This window comes from Artemia franciscana, unplaced genomic scaffold (assembly GCF_032884065.1).
Source record: "Artemia franciscana unplaced genomic scaffold, ASM3288406v1 Scaffold_712, whole genome shotgun sequence".
Lineage (NCBI taxonomy): Eukaryota > Metazoa > Arthropoda > Branchiopoda > Anostraca > Artemiidae > Artemia > Artemia franciscana.
Window position 1 is genome coordinate 241382 of NW_027067255.1, and position 15665 is coordinate 257046.

General features: G+C 33.4%; 1 protein-coding gene across 1 annotated transcript in view; it reads right to left on the reverse strand.

Annotated features, from left to right (window-relative positions):
• Positions 1–15665, reverse strand: part of LOC136043550 (kinase D-interacting substrate of 220 kDa-like) — an 86615-nt gene that overhangs the window by 34971 nt on the left and 35979 nt on the right. The window contains exons 10-15 of the mRNA XM_065728467.1: positions 14738–14883; positions 11079–11217; positions 9246–9480; positions 6384–6563; positions 3102–3293; positions 1421–1545 (exon numbers count right to left, since the gene is read on the reverse strand). Coding sequence (XP_065584539.1) covers positions 1421–1545; positions 3102–3293; positions 6384–6563; positions 9246–9480; positions 11079–11217; positions 14738–14883 — 1017 coding nt within the window. The remainder of the gene's footprint in view (positions 1–1420; positions 1546–3101; positions 3294–6383; positions 6564–9245; positions 9481–11078; positions 11218–14737; positions 14884–15665) is intronic.

Consider the following 15665-nt stretch of genomic DNA (forward strand, 5'->3'; position numbering starts at 1 on the left):
AAGCTTGTTTTTTTCTGTCCCAATACTAAAAAGAATAAGAAACAAAAAGACGAAGACAGTAAAAATATTAAAAAGTAAAAATGTGCCAATTAAAATAGACAGTCTAATCTGATCGTGTTTGCTAAATTACCAAAAATGAGAAACTATCTCTCGTTCCAAGGATTTATATGCCCCCCCCTCCTCAGAAAACAGATAATTTTTTCTTTGCTCTGTATAAGAAAAAATGAACAGTTTTTAGAATTTGAAGTCAATCAGCAGACAAAAATTGGATCCTATAAAATACTAACTCATAAGAATTCCATTAATTTTCAAAAATGTCAAAATGCAATGGTTATTATTTCAATCAATGATTACAGTAAACAAAATAAAAATGTGCTTCTTGCAGTCACAAATAAAAACAAAACTTTTGCGATTTCGAGAAACAAAACTAAGCACTGAAGCTTAGACCACATCAGTATTTTCTTCAACGCTTTCGTCAACCGTATGTATTATTTGAACGAGTTGTCAGTGGTTGGTAATAATTGTGAAATTGTGTTGATAAAAAGTAAATTATTTATCACTAATTGAAATTCGCCAACATCGGTATGGGTTCGTTCTAGCTGGTATATATTCATTGCTCTTTACCATTTGATAAAGAGTTACGACACCAGAATCCCCAAGCAAGCATTCTGTTAGCTACCCGAAGGCACGCGCCGCAGAAGACGACCCAAAAACACACTCCGTCGTACCTTCAACAGCGGCCTTCATCAACTTCATGCCTCCCTACAACCAGAGTGGAAAGACATTATCGCTGCCGGCAGTTACAGAGACGATTGGAGACTCTTGTTAGACGCCTTGGGTGCCTCCAGAGGCACAGGAAGATCTAAGGTCTAAGGTAACGTTATCATTTGATTGCTTTCCATAACATCTCATAGATCACGTGTTTCATCGGTTTTGCGACCCACAATTAGAGTTTTAGCCTATTTGCCCATATTTAGCCCACAAGCCATCGACAAATGGGACCAAAAACATGCAATTCTTTACCGTTACCGATTCAAGAGTGCAGCGATAAGTTTCAGTTGTTTCTTTAATGCATAAAAGAAAACCGTATTGCGTAATGTCAGGTTGTTTTATTTTTCTTTTTTTGCTTTATTAAGATGTAAACGTTTAGATTATTTTAAATGAAGTCTTTTTCCTTTTCTTTTTTTCCTTTTCCTTTTCTATGTAAAAAGTAATGCGCTTAGTTATGCCATAACCCATTCGTGTTTTCGTTGATTAACAGTGTTTATGTTTTATTGTAAATAAAAAGTTGGTCAACTCTAACAAGTACTTATGTTCCTCCGCATTTTCTGTATTTGTCTTCCCCCATAAATTGAACTCGAATAGTCCAAGGTATGAGAGCCTGATACAAACTGAAAAGGAGATATAGATAAAATCTTACTTATTTCTCACGGAGCCATCACTTTCAATGAACTGATACTTTTTGTTCAAATTTGCAGCACTACTTCGATTGTGCCTCAGCCCTGCTGATACACAGCTGCTATCTGATGGCATTCTTTTGGCTTGCTATAAGAGGAAACAAATAAGATTTTAGTAATAAATTTAATTACACTTTATTCAAATTAATTAGATGGCTGAACTAATATGGTTCTTAAGAATATAATTTCATACATCGACCTCTCAAAAAACTGTCTGCTAAAAATTGTGGATGTCTTTCGGTAACTTGTTACATTATATAAAATTTACACAAAATTAGTTCAATTAAAATTTTCAGATCTTATAAATCACACATTTGGGTTTAGTAACACGAATTTAAGTGTTTCTGGTTCTCAAATTCTTCAAGGGCATTAACCATTTCAGAACTACATTGACTATATAACTTGTGGTATTATGGCTTCCCAGGCTAGATTGTCATTGTCACTGTTACATTATGTCGGAATTAACTGTGTGTTGTAAGGACTGATGATGGAAACCTCAATTAAACATATTTTCAAAGGACATATTCTTGTTAAAAAAATGTCATAAATTGCCGGATTCATTCCATAATTTATTCAGTTAATCAAGTTTTTACAACAATTATCCAAACTCTATTTATAATAGCGAGCAGTCCAAGGTTCGTTCCTGTTTAAATTTAGGATTAAGGTTCTTAATTGAGCATAGATTTCTAATTATAAGGAATATCGATGTTCTTAAATAAAATTTTAAGGAAAAACCTCTTTTGCCTTGAGTTGCCTTTCCCTTTAACTCTATTTTTTATGTAGTACATTATTTGTATATGTGCGAGAAGTAGTTCATTTGTTTTAACTAGAGACAAACTGAATTCTGCTTAAACACTTTCACACCATATTTATTACGTTTAAAGGTTTGTCAAAAATGAATACCACTTATGCCTTTGTCTACGTCAGCAGAGCTCCGTCATAATATACTAAATATTATGACTACTATATTATGACATCAATATACTAAATACCTTTTCATACTTGACAAGAGTTTAGTTTGCGTGTGCTTATGTACTTACTATGCTTCGGTATCTACAATTTAATGATAATTAATGACATTTAATTAATGATAAATAATTTCTTTAATTAATTAATTAATGACATTTAATGATAATTTAATGACAATTTAATGATAGTGATAATTTAATGAAACATTAAAATGAATAAAATGCATTAGAAAAATAGATTTGAAGTGGAGTGAGGAAGCTTAAGCTTCTTGGTAAAAGGTAAACAAGGGAAAGCACGGCAGGTGGTCGTCCTTGAATAGTTATATAACGTGGCATTTCTGCCCCACAGTTTCGTATTTATCTTATTAAAACTCAGTTTTTGCTTAGTATGAAAAATAATATTTTTTTTTGATTTTTAGCACAATTCAAGATAAAACCTTTCTTAAGATTGTTCTTTTTTAGGACCGGCAGAGCCAAGTTTCTTTTTTTGACTGAAAGTTTATCTGACATCCCATTCTTGTATGTAACCACAAATTCTTCTTTTGTTCTTATTGTCATATTCTTATAAATGACTTCTTTCTTGATTTTTTCTTTCTAACAAGAAAACTTTAAGTTCTACAATATAGAATGCTCATGGTTTTCCCCAAAGTGACATATTAACTGGAACAAAACTCACAGACTTAACAGAGCTTGGACCAAGTCCCTCATCTGCAAGACCACGTGCAGTCAAGGCTGCCTGCTGAGAGGTCTTGATTTTCCTCAAACCTGCATTCTGGAGATAAAAGGGCAGCTGAACAATGTTGCGTAAATAGTTGCTGCCATTAAGAGGAGTTTCACTTAAGACACAGCTTACATTAGATTCAATAGCCTAGAAAGAAAGGACACCATTAAAATTGAACAGACTAAATGTTTATCAGCTAGACTGGCAACATGAAAATGATAGTAAGTGATAGGCCATTAAAACAAGTGCCAAGGTTTGTGAATAAACCCGACTAGAAACAAAATCAACCTATGGGGAATGTTGTGAATAGCATTGTAATGGCATTTCAGCTAGCATTCAGATACTCACAGTTAATCAAAACTAACATAATATGTATATATATATATATATATATATATATATATATATATATATATATATATATATATATATATATATATATATATATATATATATATATATATATTATATAATGAAAAGAGAAATCACCAATGCTACAGCACAAACACAAAAAAAAGAAAAAAAAAAAAAAAAAAAAAAAAGAGGAGACAGAAGGAGAAAAGGAAGACTGTTTTCCTAAATTAGTGATTAACATAGACCAGCACTTGAATGAGGCCTTAACCCTACTCATCCATACAATCACATAGGTCAAACAGCATAGCCACACACAATCAACCATAAAGAATAATCCATGGACAGGCAGTCATGTCGTCAATAAGTATAAGTCGTCATTTACCAAACAATAGAAAAAATAATATAGACAAATAATTCAGAGGCAACACCCAACATAAAGGCTCATCAGGAGAATACACTGGCCTATATAGGGTTTGGCCACTCTAAATTCTCTACCCAGCACAGTGTTGTGGCTAGCACAGAATATCCATGGCATCCCCGCGTCAGGTATCACCCCCAAAATACATGCCTATGAAAAAAAAAACAGCAAATGTAAAACAACCAAGTAAAACCAAAAACAATTCCTCATGACCCTACCAACTAGGCACATATAGGTTTATTTCAGAGACGGGACATATTTGTCAAAATATCAAAATCAGCGAACTGTATGAGCATTATAATAAAATACTGGGGAGGAGTTTTTAAGAAATAAGATAAGATAATATTTATTTTCAAAAGGCTATTTTCACAAGCTCTAACAGAGCCAAATTCGCTTCATATGTCAAAAAGAAAAAACGAAACAAAGAAACAACTAATACAGCAGAATAAAAGTAGAAGAAACACCAATAAAGCATAAAAATGGTCAAGAGAAAATTTAACGCAAATGAAAAAGAAAAAAGATCCAAGTACAAGAATTAAAATGAACTTTATGCGATTAATGGCCAAAAAAACAAAAACAGAAAGGGTGGAGAATAAAACAAAATGATAGGCTATAAGAAAAACATTGCGGAATTTGCATTCTAAGTCAAGTGCAGTAAAATAACAAAAAACAACACTTAAAATCAAGTCAAATTAGCTGTTAAAATGAAATATTTACAATTAATAAAATGATTGTGCTGAAGACAAGGTCAAAAGTGAAATAGAAGGGGGGGGGGATTGATTTAAAATTTCAACTATGTGAGGGATGAACGCTCTTCTATATCTTTCAGTGGGAACTCTTATTGGGGCAGGAAGGGGGGATTTTTCTTGAAACCAAATGTGGATCACTAGGGATCACACTAAATGATCACTAGGGAAAAGAGAAGTGGTACGAGCGTTATGCAAGGCATTGAGGGCAAAACGCAAGGAAATTTATGCTCTCCTTTCCTTAAGGGTGACTAGATTTGCTCTCCAAAGCAGGGAAACGTAAGATGATTCTTAGGCACCTTTTTTGAACTGCCTCGATTCTGTCCATTGGACATTGGAGATGTCAGGATGCCTAACAGGACAAGCGTATTCGAGGGTAGAACGTACAAAAGAGAGGAAAATCCTCAAACAAAGGGATTTAGGACATTTAAAATTATTAAGGAGTTTGAGGAGAGAAAATGCAGTATTTGTACGTTTTAAGAAATCATTAACGTGGCAATCCATTTTAAGTCGCTTGAGATGGTAACACCAAGTAATTTCATGGTATTAACAGACATTTCAGGGCGATAGGACCGGAGAAAGAAGGGGCAGTTTTAGGAAACAAATTGTTAAAACTGTTAACTTTAAAGGGTTGACTCTCATATCACTAGCAACAGCTTCATCTGATATTGACTCCAAGATGTCCATTGGGTTACTTTTTAGATTTTTGAAACATGTTTCTAAGACAGTTAAATCGTCAATGAATTTCCATCTATCCGGGAAATGGACACCAAGACTGTTTATCATGGTAAGAAATAAAATTGGGCCTAAGAGGGTTCCCTGGGGTACACCATTATAAATTGGGTGTCAATCAAATCATGAAACAGCAGAGAAAGAGTTTGGCACTTAGCCTTTAGGTGCATATCTGTTTCTCGAGTGCAATCCGGAAATGTCAAGAATGACTGAATAAAGCTTGATTTTATCATTAGTTAATTATTGATACATGTTTTTCCCTTTTCAAAATTTTATTTAGAAATTTGTATGTGCAGTCAATTGAAACCTGTTGATTAATGTTAAACTATTCTTTCGTACACAGATCCTTGATTTTTCCCGACCAACTACAACCGCACACCAACGGTATTGCAACCTTTCGAAGTGATCTGGACAACTAGGAAAAAACTATAGGAAACATTTCTAGGAAAAAAAAATGTCAAGAACATAAAATGAAAATCAACCCATTTGTGCTAAGTTTGCATACGATTTTCACTCCATGAAGAACGCTTTCATATCTCATTGCTACCATGAGAAGTTTTAAAAGACTGGGGAAAAATAAGAATTAAGATTTTGCAAGTTTGGCAAGTTTACCAGCATGTTCCTTACTGTGCTAAAATCAAAGTTTAATGCTAAAAATCACATAATGATAAACCAGAATTATTTATGTTTTCCTACAACATACAATTTTACCATTAGAATCGGAAATTATCATCACGAAACTTGATAATATTTTTCTCTATCCAAGGAACATTCTCTACATCTAATTTTCTAAAGACTCTTTATTTCAAGAGAAATTTATCTGCATCAATGAATTTTTGATCCTAAAAAATAGATGGCAGAAGCAGGGTAAAAAAGGGCACAAGTTAAAGTTTATTTTGCACAAGCCAACTTGACGTAATTTTGTTTTTGTCGAGACAAAAAGGTCCAAAGAATGCAAGTGATATCAAAATAAATCTGAGGACATACCTTTGACACAAGATGTGGGTCAATTGCTAGAATAACAATAAACGGTGAGTTGGGCTCTGAAAACAACAAGGATACAGCATCTAATATAGCCACTACTTGTTCTTGTCGGCAAGTGTCTAGGCCATCCAAAGCCACAGTCATCCGCGTGGTCCGACCACAGAAACTATCCAACGTTCTCACCTAAAAAATGTTTTGATTAGAGCACAATTAGCTTTGTGACAGAGAATAGACTATACTAATACTACCATTAGTGCATATGACATCTAAAACTGAATTTGTAGCAATATTTATATATGCTTACAAGAAAAAAATATGTTAAATCTGGTATATTTAACGTGAAAATCTGTAAGAATCTATCTGAATATATACAAGGAATCCGGCGTGGAATTTTATTGGCTACATAGGGTAGCGGATACTGGCACTTGAAATGATTTGTCACTTTTTATAATAAAAGTCAAGTGAACCACATTTTTCTTTATCTGGCTTGATTCTATAAGGCAGTACATGGCTTACCATAGTCTATAAGCTAATCACGGTTTGGGAAAAGATATGTGTTTGTCGTGTAAACAACAATATTCAACCTAAAGTACTTACCACAGCGAGTGCGTTTTGGAATCAACCTACATTAAGCTTTGCTAAGAGGCAAAAATATTAAAAATTGAACAAGAGAAAATTGCTACCAGGTTAGAGTTACTAGTCATAACTTGGCTCGCTGCCAACTATCTTGTGTATATTCTGCTGTTTTATGGCTGTTTCCTATGCTGCTTGACATATTTCCAAGAGTAACCTTCCATTCAAATGCATTTTTTATCTTACTTTGTCTAAAAAAAAGTCTATAACTTACTCCCAATGTAAAATCTGAGAGCAATCACGCGACAATATACAACAGGTACGTGAAGCCAAGTGAGCAGTCATTGTTACGCAATTAGCATTTTTTGTTTTCACAAGACAGATTACGTTTTTTTTTTTATCCATGTAATCTGACAGGCTTTGCTGATAATATTGTTACAATTCTCTTGACTTTTGTGTCAAATATGACACAAGTGACAGTCACTTTCTAAGATGATGGTCTTGCTCCTAGTCCATTTTCAGGCTGATAGAGACAAATCAACCCTTTCCAATAAGAAATGACAAATCCGAGTTACCTTCACCATCGACGGTTCTGAAATGCTAATATGGGATGCCCTAGGGGCACAAAACCAAAGACCTCTTTGAACCACTAGCTTTGCGGTAGCCATTCAAATCAAAATGTCTTAATCCAATTCCCTTTGATAGTCACAAATTGACCATGTGACACGTTCTAAGACCATGTGTCCATGTGAATCGTCATTTTGCACTATCAAGTTTACATTATAAAAAAAATGAAGCACTATCTTAGAACCAGCATGAATAATGTCTGTTAGATGATATGGGTTTAAGTATATGACACGACCAAACCAAATGAGATTTCTGTCACTATAATAAAGACTTCATCTTAAGGTTATTTATCTCCTATTATACCAATCTCAAAGTCCAATCGGCCGAAACAAATTAGCCCACATGCCACTAATGTCACAGAAGGATATGTCAAGTGCTCACTGCTGAAATGACATGACCAAACCGAATGGATTTCTGTTACAATAAAAAGACTTCGTCTTAAAATTATTTATCTCCTATTATACCAACCTCAAAGTCTGATCGGCCGAAACAAATTAACCCACATGCCACTACTGTCACAGAAGGAGATGTCAAGTGCTCACTGCTGAAATGTGCGTTAGAAATAATGATAGAACTTAAACATTAACATGGCTTTTTGAGAAATTACTGTTGGCTATAAAGAGGCCATTTATGAATTGCCAACAAATGTCTAGTAAACAGAGTCCTATTCCCAGCCAGAAATAAGGCTTGGTATTCATCTACTTTAGACAGCTCTAGGAAATTGACGGAACACTAATCCCACTAATTTATTATTCTTGTAAAAAAAAAAAAAAAAAAAAAAAATAAATAAATAAAAAAAAAAAAAAAAAAACAGATGACAAAAAAACCTTTCATAATGTTTTTTTCTTAACTTTCGAAGATAATAAACTGACTTAGGCTAAAAACAATATATTGTATTGTATAGGCATTGCTGTGACGTAAAATTTATACATTACCTAATTTGAAGTCAATTCAAATAGTTTCGAATCCAAATTATAACAAAATAACGATTATTATGTCAACAAAATCAAAGTGCTAAATTAACAGCACAGATCCGGTTAATATTTGATAAGGCCAAACATCAAAAAGAACATTTTAAAACCAGTATTCAGATTAAGTCTTAATAAAGTGATGGAAAAGAACCAAACATTATTAGTTTATTGATGACAAATCAATGAAATACAGAAAAGAGGCCCAAACTATTAATAGAATAATTCTCGCTTGAACAGGAAACCTCAAATTAGTAATAGTGGTGAACTCAAATTAATACCTGCTTTAATTGCAGGATGCCTTGCGGCAACAACAATGAATTTATACAAAGGACAGTACTTTAACCATTGCAAAAAAAGGGGGAAGGGGATAATTTAACAAAAATACAACGAGCTTTACTCAACAAATGGGTATAAGTACCTATTAAACACTTAGACCGTGTACGGGAGAGATGCTGAAGTTACAGACTTTAAGGTTATTTAGCGTCTAAGAAAGGGCTAAAAAATAATCCTTTCTATGGTAGAAACGCTCCCTCCTCCAAAAACAAATCCAGGGCAAGTCCCCGTATGGAGATTTAGGATTAAAAAAAGAAAAAAAAACATCAAGACAAAGAGAAAACGGAAAAAGTGCGAGAACAAAATTAAAAAGGGATAGCTTTTTAATAGTTGAATTCATATTATTCTTCAAGGTACTTACGGTATCCACAAGCTGTTTAACTTCCTCTCTAAGCACGTGCAAATGTTGTCCATCTGAACTAAGGTTTGCGAAGCGCGCCATTTCTTTCTTTAGGCGGAAACGTGGAGAAATGGCAAGGGCAAGTAACGCACGAAAAAGCCCACCTAAGCTGGCTATTAAAGAAACGGCAAAAATGACTCCACATGTAATCATCGACACCTTTACAGCTGTCAAACTTTTATCGTCGTCCTCATAACTGAAATCAGTTACAATGTTGCCTATTAATAAATTGTTGCCAAATTGGATTTTATCAGCGAGCCTAAATAGACAAGGTAATTTGTAGGGGCAAAATGTTAACATAAATGAAAGGTTAGAAAAAATAAGTTAAGCTAGTAAGGAATATATATATATATATATATATATATATATATATATATATATATATATATATATATATATATATATATATATATATATATATATATATATAACATATATATCGAATTTTCACTAATAGATTAATAGATCTTGTGTCTTAATAAGTATCTCAATCATCAGAGCCCTTTAGTCCACAGTTTTATAGATTATAAACAGGGATTTGATTCATCTCATCCAGAAGCATTTAATAGAGGTTCATTCTTTGTATTGTATACATATAAGAACATTAAATGATAAGTGTTATTTAAAAGGATAAAATCACTGGGATTAATTCAGAAAGCAATATTAGCAGTTCGTTCTGTACGGAACCAGGAGTTAAGCATAGTTGTGTCCTATCCTTCTCTATATGGATCATTATGACGAGCTCCATCATAGAAACATAGAAAAAGCAACGGGAAGACATGTTGTTGAGTGTGAAAATTGAAGTCCCCTTGTAGATTGTGTAGATGATTTGAGAGTCTTGGACAAAATGTTAGTGAAGCGAATGAATGCTTGAAATTTTTGTGTTAAAAGTACAATATTGGGTATAAACTTAAATGCTAAGAACATCAAATCGTTGACACTAGGAGTAGACGAGAATGAAGCGATGATGTAAGGTCGGTAGAAAAGTGAACAGTGGGCAGATTCGCTTCTCTGGTTATTATTATAAGTAAAGATGTGAAAAGTGAATCAGGCATTGCTCACGGAATTTTTTAATCACAGTTTATATAACTTTGGAAGAATAGACAAAATAATCTTCAAACTAAGATTAAAATATTTGAAGTCAAGATAATGATGTTGATTAAGTACAGCTCTAATATGTAGGGACTCTGAAACGTCAAATATTCTACGCTAGACATTTTACCTCAAATGCTAAGAAAAGTTAAAATAGGTAGAAAGAAATGAAAAAAAAGGTTAAAAATGCTAAAGAGGAATGAAAAAAGTTTAAAATAGCTAGAAAGAAATGTAAAAAGATTAAAATAGCTAGAAAGAAATGAAAGAAAGGTTAAAATAGCTAGAAAGAAGAGAAAGAAAGGTAAAAATAGCTAGACGTACATGAAACAAAGGTTAAAATAGCTAGAAAGAAATGAAAAAAAAAGTTAAAATCGCTAGAAAGAAATGAAAGAAAGGTTAAAATATCTAGGCTACGTTCAATGCATGAAGGATGACAGATGGCCATAAATTATGCTCTTAGGCCATTAACATTGGGAAAGTGAAAAAAAGGTCTTCCCTGAATGGGGAGGGAATAATTATTGTCATTTTGGAGCGGTATCACCAGTTATTTTCTAACAAGTTTCTGGGCTGAGTCAAAAAGTTTTTAAAGAAACAAGCTCAAACATATAAAGATACAAATAAAAGAAAACATTTAGGACTTAAAAAAAATAGCACAATTTTGAAATAAGCATCTTTATAAAAGTAAAGTGAGCACACAAGTACCTTTCTGGTAAGAGAATGTGCTGTACATAGTTAGCCATGAGACCAATACCAATAAGAGTAATATCAACCAAAGTAACAAAAACCAGAATTGACGGTAGACAGCAAACTCGGCGAAATCGCCAATCCATTGTCCCTTTTCCTGGAGAAAAAGAAAATTTCATTATTAACATATAACCAAGAATAGTAACACTCTTTATCTCTTCACTTTTTATTTCTTACTTTCAATTTTTTACTTTTTACTCTTGCTATTCTCATTTCATTGTAATCCTTATCTTTACGCTTTATCCCTTATCATTAAGGAGTTTGAGTCTAACATCAATTTAGTAAACACACCATTTTTATACCTTTGCTGTTTAAAGGACTAACTTGACAACATGATAAGCAAAAAACTTATCCATTTGTGGGCCAAGAATTTTTGCAATTCAGTCTGATGGACGGAATTCGTTATTTGATAGAAGGTTGAATTTCCATCATTATGTTTCTCATTCAAAATCTACAGTCACTATTTCTAACATCCTGGTACATCAATCTATCATTTAAAGTAAAAGGACATGCTTCGCACAACTATCAGACATGAGCTCATCTCTAGCTTGCAACCCCTGTGTGACAAGTGGGTAGTAAAGATTAACAGAAAATATTGTTTCAGATTTTGCTTCGTCTACTTTATGGACAAAATTATCAACATTAATTTTCGAGAAGATTTTGGGAAACCAAAATTTCTTTTGTGTAATTTAAGTGAAACCCTAGAAAATTCGGGGATAACAGAAGCACTGTATGATGCGGTCTGCTTTACACTATAGCTGCATAACGATGCGTTTTCTTTTTTTTAATATTGTTCTACAGCAGTTGCTTGTAATCCTAGCAAAGTACTTAAATACCTTTAATTGCCTTTTATATATTATAACAATAATCTAGGGAAAGATGAGTTTGGGTTTCATAATGTTCAAGGGTGTCAACCTGCGCAAAGAGTTTTCGTTCTTTTCGGATCCATACTTTGAAGAAAGATAGATAATTATTACAAATGGGTTCTTGATATATCTAAAACTATTGACTCAGTTGGGCATCCACAATCTCTTTATTCTCTGGGTTCTAAAGGCATTTACTTCTTGTTATTTACCTGCTAGAGTGTTGATCCAGATTTTCTTTTCTTTGTCTCAAAACTAATGATGGGCTTTATTCAAATAATTTAATCTAATTCGCACTAATCACGTAAAGTTTCCTTAATGCCCAATTTGGGTATTCAAAAATCGTTAAAAACAGAATTCAACATAACCGTACAGCCATAAGGGCAACTATTCCTCATATACTGAGACGTTTCAATTTTATTGTTTACTTGCTTGTTAACAATTTAGCTCTTTACTAAGGACATTTCCACTTTTCGAGATGTTTACTTTCCTGGTCACCATGGTATAAAATAGTAGGAAGGTTGACGTTGTTACACAAGAATCTGTTCGTGTATCCTAGTTAGAAATTTAAGCCTTGGAGCTTGAGCAGTGTTTCTAATTATAGTCCGTTTTTTTTCTACGCAGTCACTCCCCTTTTTTGGTTTATAGGTTTTAAATAAATTGTTATTATTAATCTCACTTGAAAGTATTTGGTGGATTTTAATATGCTCTTTTTTGGTATTATCGTGTCTTTTTATATACACCACACCATTTTTATCCACTATTGTTGAAAAAAAAATTCTCAAGCATACAAATAGCAAGACGAACTATGGATTCTCATAGAAAACAAAGCCGACAAGATTTAAAATATTAATTTCTTCTTCCATGAAAAAGACTATGTCAATAAAAAAAACGAATAGAAACTAATTTAAAGAACTTTTCACACAAAATAAGCTTTTCAAAGAGAAGCAAAGAGCTCCATTAAGCCAAAAATGAGAATAAAGAAACTGAAATAATCTTCCAAGTATAACAATACAACAAACCACAAGGAATTAAACAGAAATTAATTAAGGCTGACACCCCCCCCCCATGTCTTCTGAAGAACAGAACATAATTTGCACTTAACTGAGAAACACAAATGAATGTTTATTAGCAGTTTAATATACAAATACTAATATTGATTCCTCGAAGCCTTAATAATTTTTTGGTTTATTAAAGTTCAAGAGTTAAACCAGTTGAAATGTTTTTTTTTCTCATTAAAGAGCAAATTATATTCCGGTCTTCAGAAAGCATGAAGAATGTGGATTGACGGTTTAATATAAAGGTAAAGGTAAAGGATACGGCATTAGACTTTACAGTCCCTACCGGCGGTGCTGATCTCCGTTTCATGGCCCTTCAGCCAGGAAGTGCAATGGGGGGTTGGGGGCCAGCCATCCTGTGCTTTCGCACACCCTTCCTGTTTACCTTCCCCAGATTTCTCCAGGTACCCATTTAGAGCTGGGTCGACTCTGGCTAAGCTTACAGAGTCACGCCACTGACCCCCGTCCCAACTGAAGAATTGGGTACACTGGGATTCGAACCCTCGTCCTCTCAGACAAAGGATCCCGAATCCAGCGCACCAACCAACTCGGCCAGGACGGCTATACATATACTTATACTGATAATTATCCCTCAAAGTCTTAATAATTTTTTTTGTATAAGTTAAAAAGTTAAAACATTAGTTTTTTTTAGTAAAGTGCAAATTATGTTCTCATTTTCAGAAGGTAGGGGGGGGGGTGTCAGCCACACTCATCTTAACTTCTGCTCGTTTTGAGTTTGATTGGGTTATTTATTTTAATTTCTATCCGTTTTTGGTTTCATTTATACATTGAGGGTGATTTGTGGTAGCTTTAAAATTGGGAGACCATTTGACTTTATTTAAGTTCATTTTTGGTCTAATAGAGCTCTTCACTTTTCCTGGAAAAACTTATTTTGTCGGTAAAGTTTATTAAACTAATTTTTATGATAAAGCCGAGGCAACATAGCTCTGCATTCGGTCTTATAGGGACTGATTAATAATTTAATTTTGCTAATAAGAGTTTAATACCGTTAAGATTGTTTGACAACAAGTTCTAATCTTAACTATCCTTGGAACCTTTATGACCTTCTTTAATTCAAGTTTTCAAATTCCGTAAATTTAGACAATAGCTTATTTAAAGCCTAAAATAGTCAAAATCAATAGTTTTCTACCTTTTTTCTGAAGCTAAAGACCCCCCTCCTCCCGTTGACATATTGTTTTCATTATAAAAATAAGCCCTTTTATCCACACGGAGAAGACGCAAAGACCCATTACCTTAGTATGAAGAATTTTCGAATTCTCCCTAAGAGTATACGCAGTCTTTGAATTAAAAATGGAATAGTTGTTGTCATCAAGTTACGGCTAATTGTAGAAAAAGCCAATACAGGTATCCAATTGAGTGAGAAGCAAACCTGGTATTAATCCCCCCCCCCTTACTAGGATTGTATAAAAATGATGTTAGTTAATTTATTAATAGATATGCCTATCTATCCATGCGTCATTCCTAGGGCAGTAGAACCAAGGTAGATAGTCACAGAGATAAGATAGTGATAGAACCTATAGTTTTCCAAGTGTTTGGTTAATTTTTTTCTTTCGTAAAAAAAAAGAAAAACAAAGAACTAGAGTTGCATGTTTCCACAGAATAATCCAACAAAACCCTATTCGCCAGAGATTTTGACAAACGACTTTTTTTTTTTACTCTAAGCTAACAAACTTACCAACTTTGGAGCGGAAGAGTCTAGAAAGTCGTGTTGGGACACCACCATACTTATTCTCAATTTTTTCAAAAAGAGAAATAATTATTCCAAGTACTGAAACTTCACTGCTTCCTGGAGACACTTTAGCGTGATCAGCGAAAACAAACCTACCATAAAAGAGATTGATACTTCAAATTAAAGAGATACATTGATGAAGTAGAAAAAACGTCTTTAAGCCAATGTTTATTTTTAAAGAAGGGTAAATACCTTCATTACAAAAAAAAAACATTAATATTGTTTTCAGGGAAATAAATTGACATCATTTTTAGGAGACTTAAATGATAGTCATCTGGAAAACAAAATAGGGTTTTTAAAAAAAGTTATTTAAAAATAACCAAAAATTTATCGTGGGTTTATGGCAGAACTTCCGTGATTTTCAGCTGTGGGAAAAAAGATTAAACAATTTATAAGCAAGAGCCTAATTCAGCAGTTATTCATGAGCAAAATGAAAAAAACCGCCCAATGTTCGCTTTTAGAGAAAAGTAGGAGTTTAACGCGCTATGTTTTTTAAGCCATATCGGTGATTTACTTCCTCATTTGATGTTAACGATCAAAAATGAACAAAGTTAAGGATTGTGGGAAAACACATTCTGTTCCAAGAACAGAAAATTCAGTGATTGTGAGAAAACACATTCTGTTCCAAGAACAGAAAATTCAGTGATTGTGGGAAAACACATTCTCTTCCAAGAACAGAAAATTCAGTGATTGTGGGAAAACACATTCTCTTCCAAAAACAGAAAAGTCAGTGATTTTAGGAAAACACATTCTGTTCCAAGAACAGAAAATTCAGTGATTGTGGGAAAACACATTCTGTTCCAAGAACAGAAAATTCAGTGATTGTGGGAAAACACATTCTGTTCCAAGAACAGAAAATTCAGTGATTGCGGGA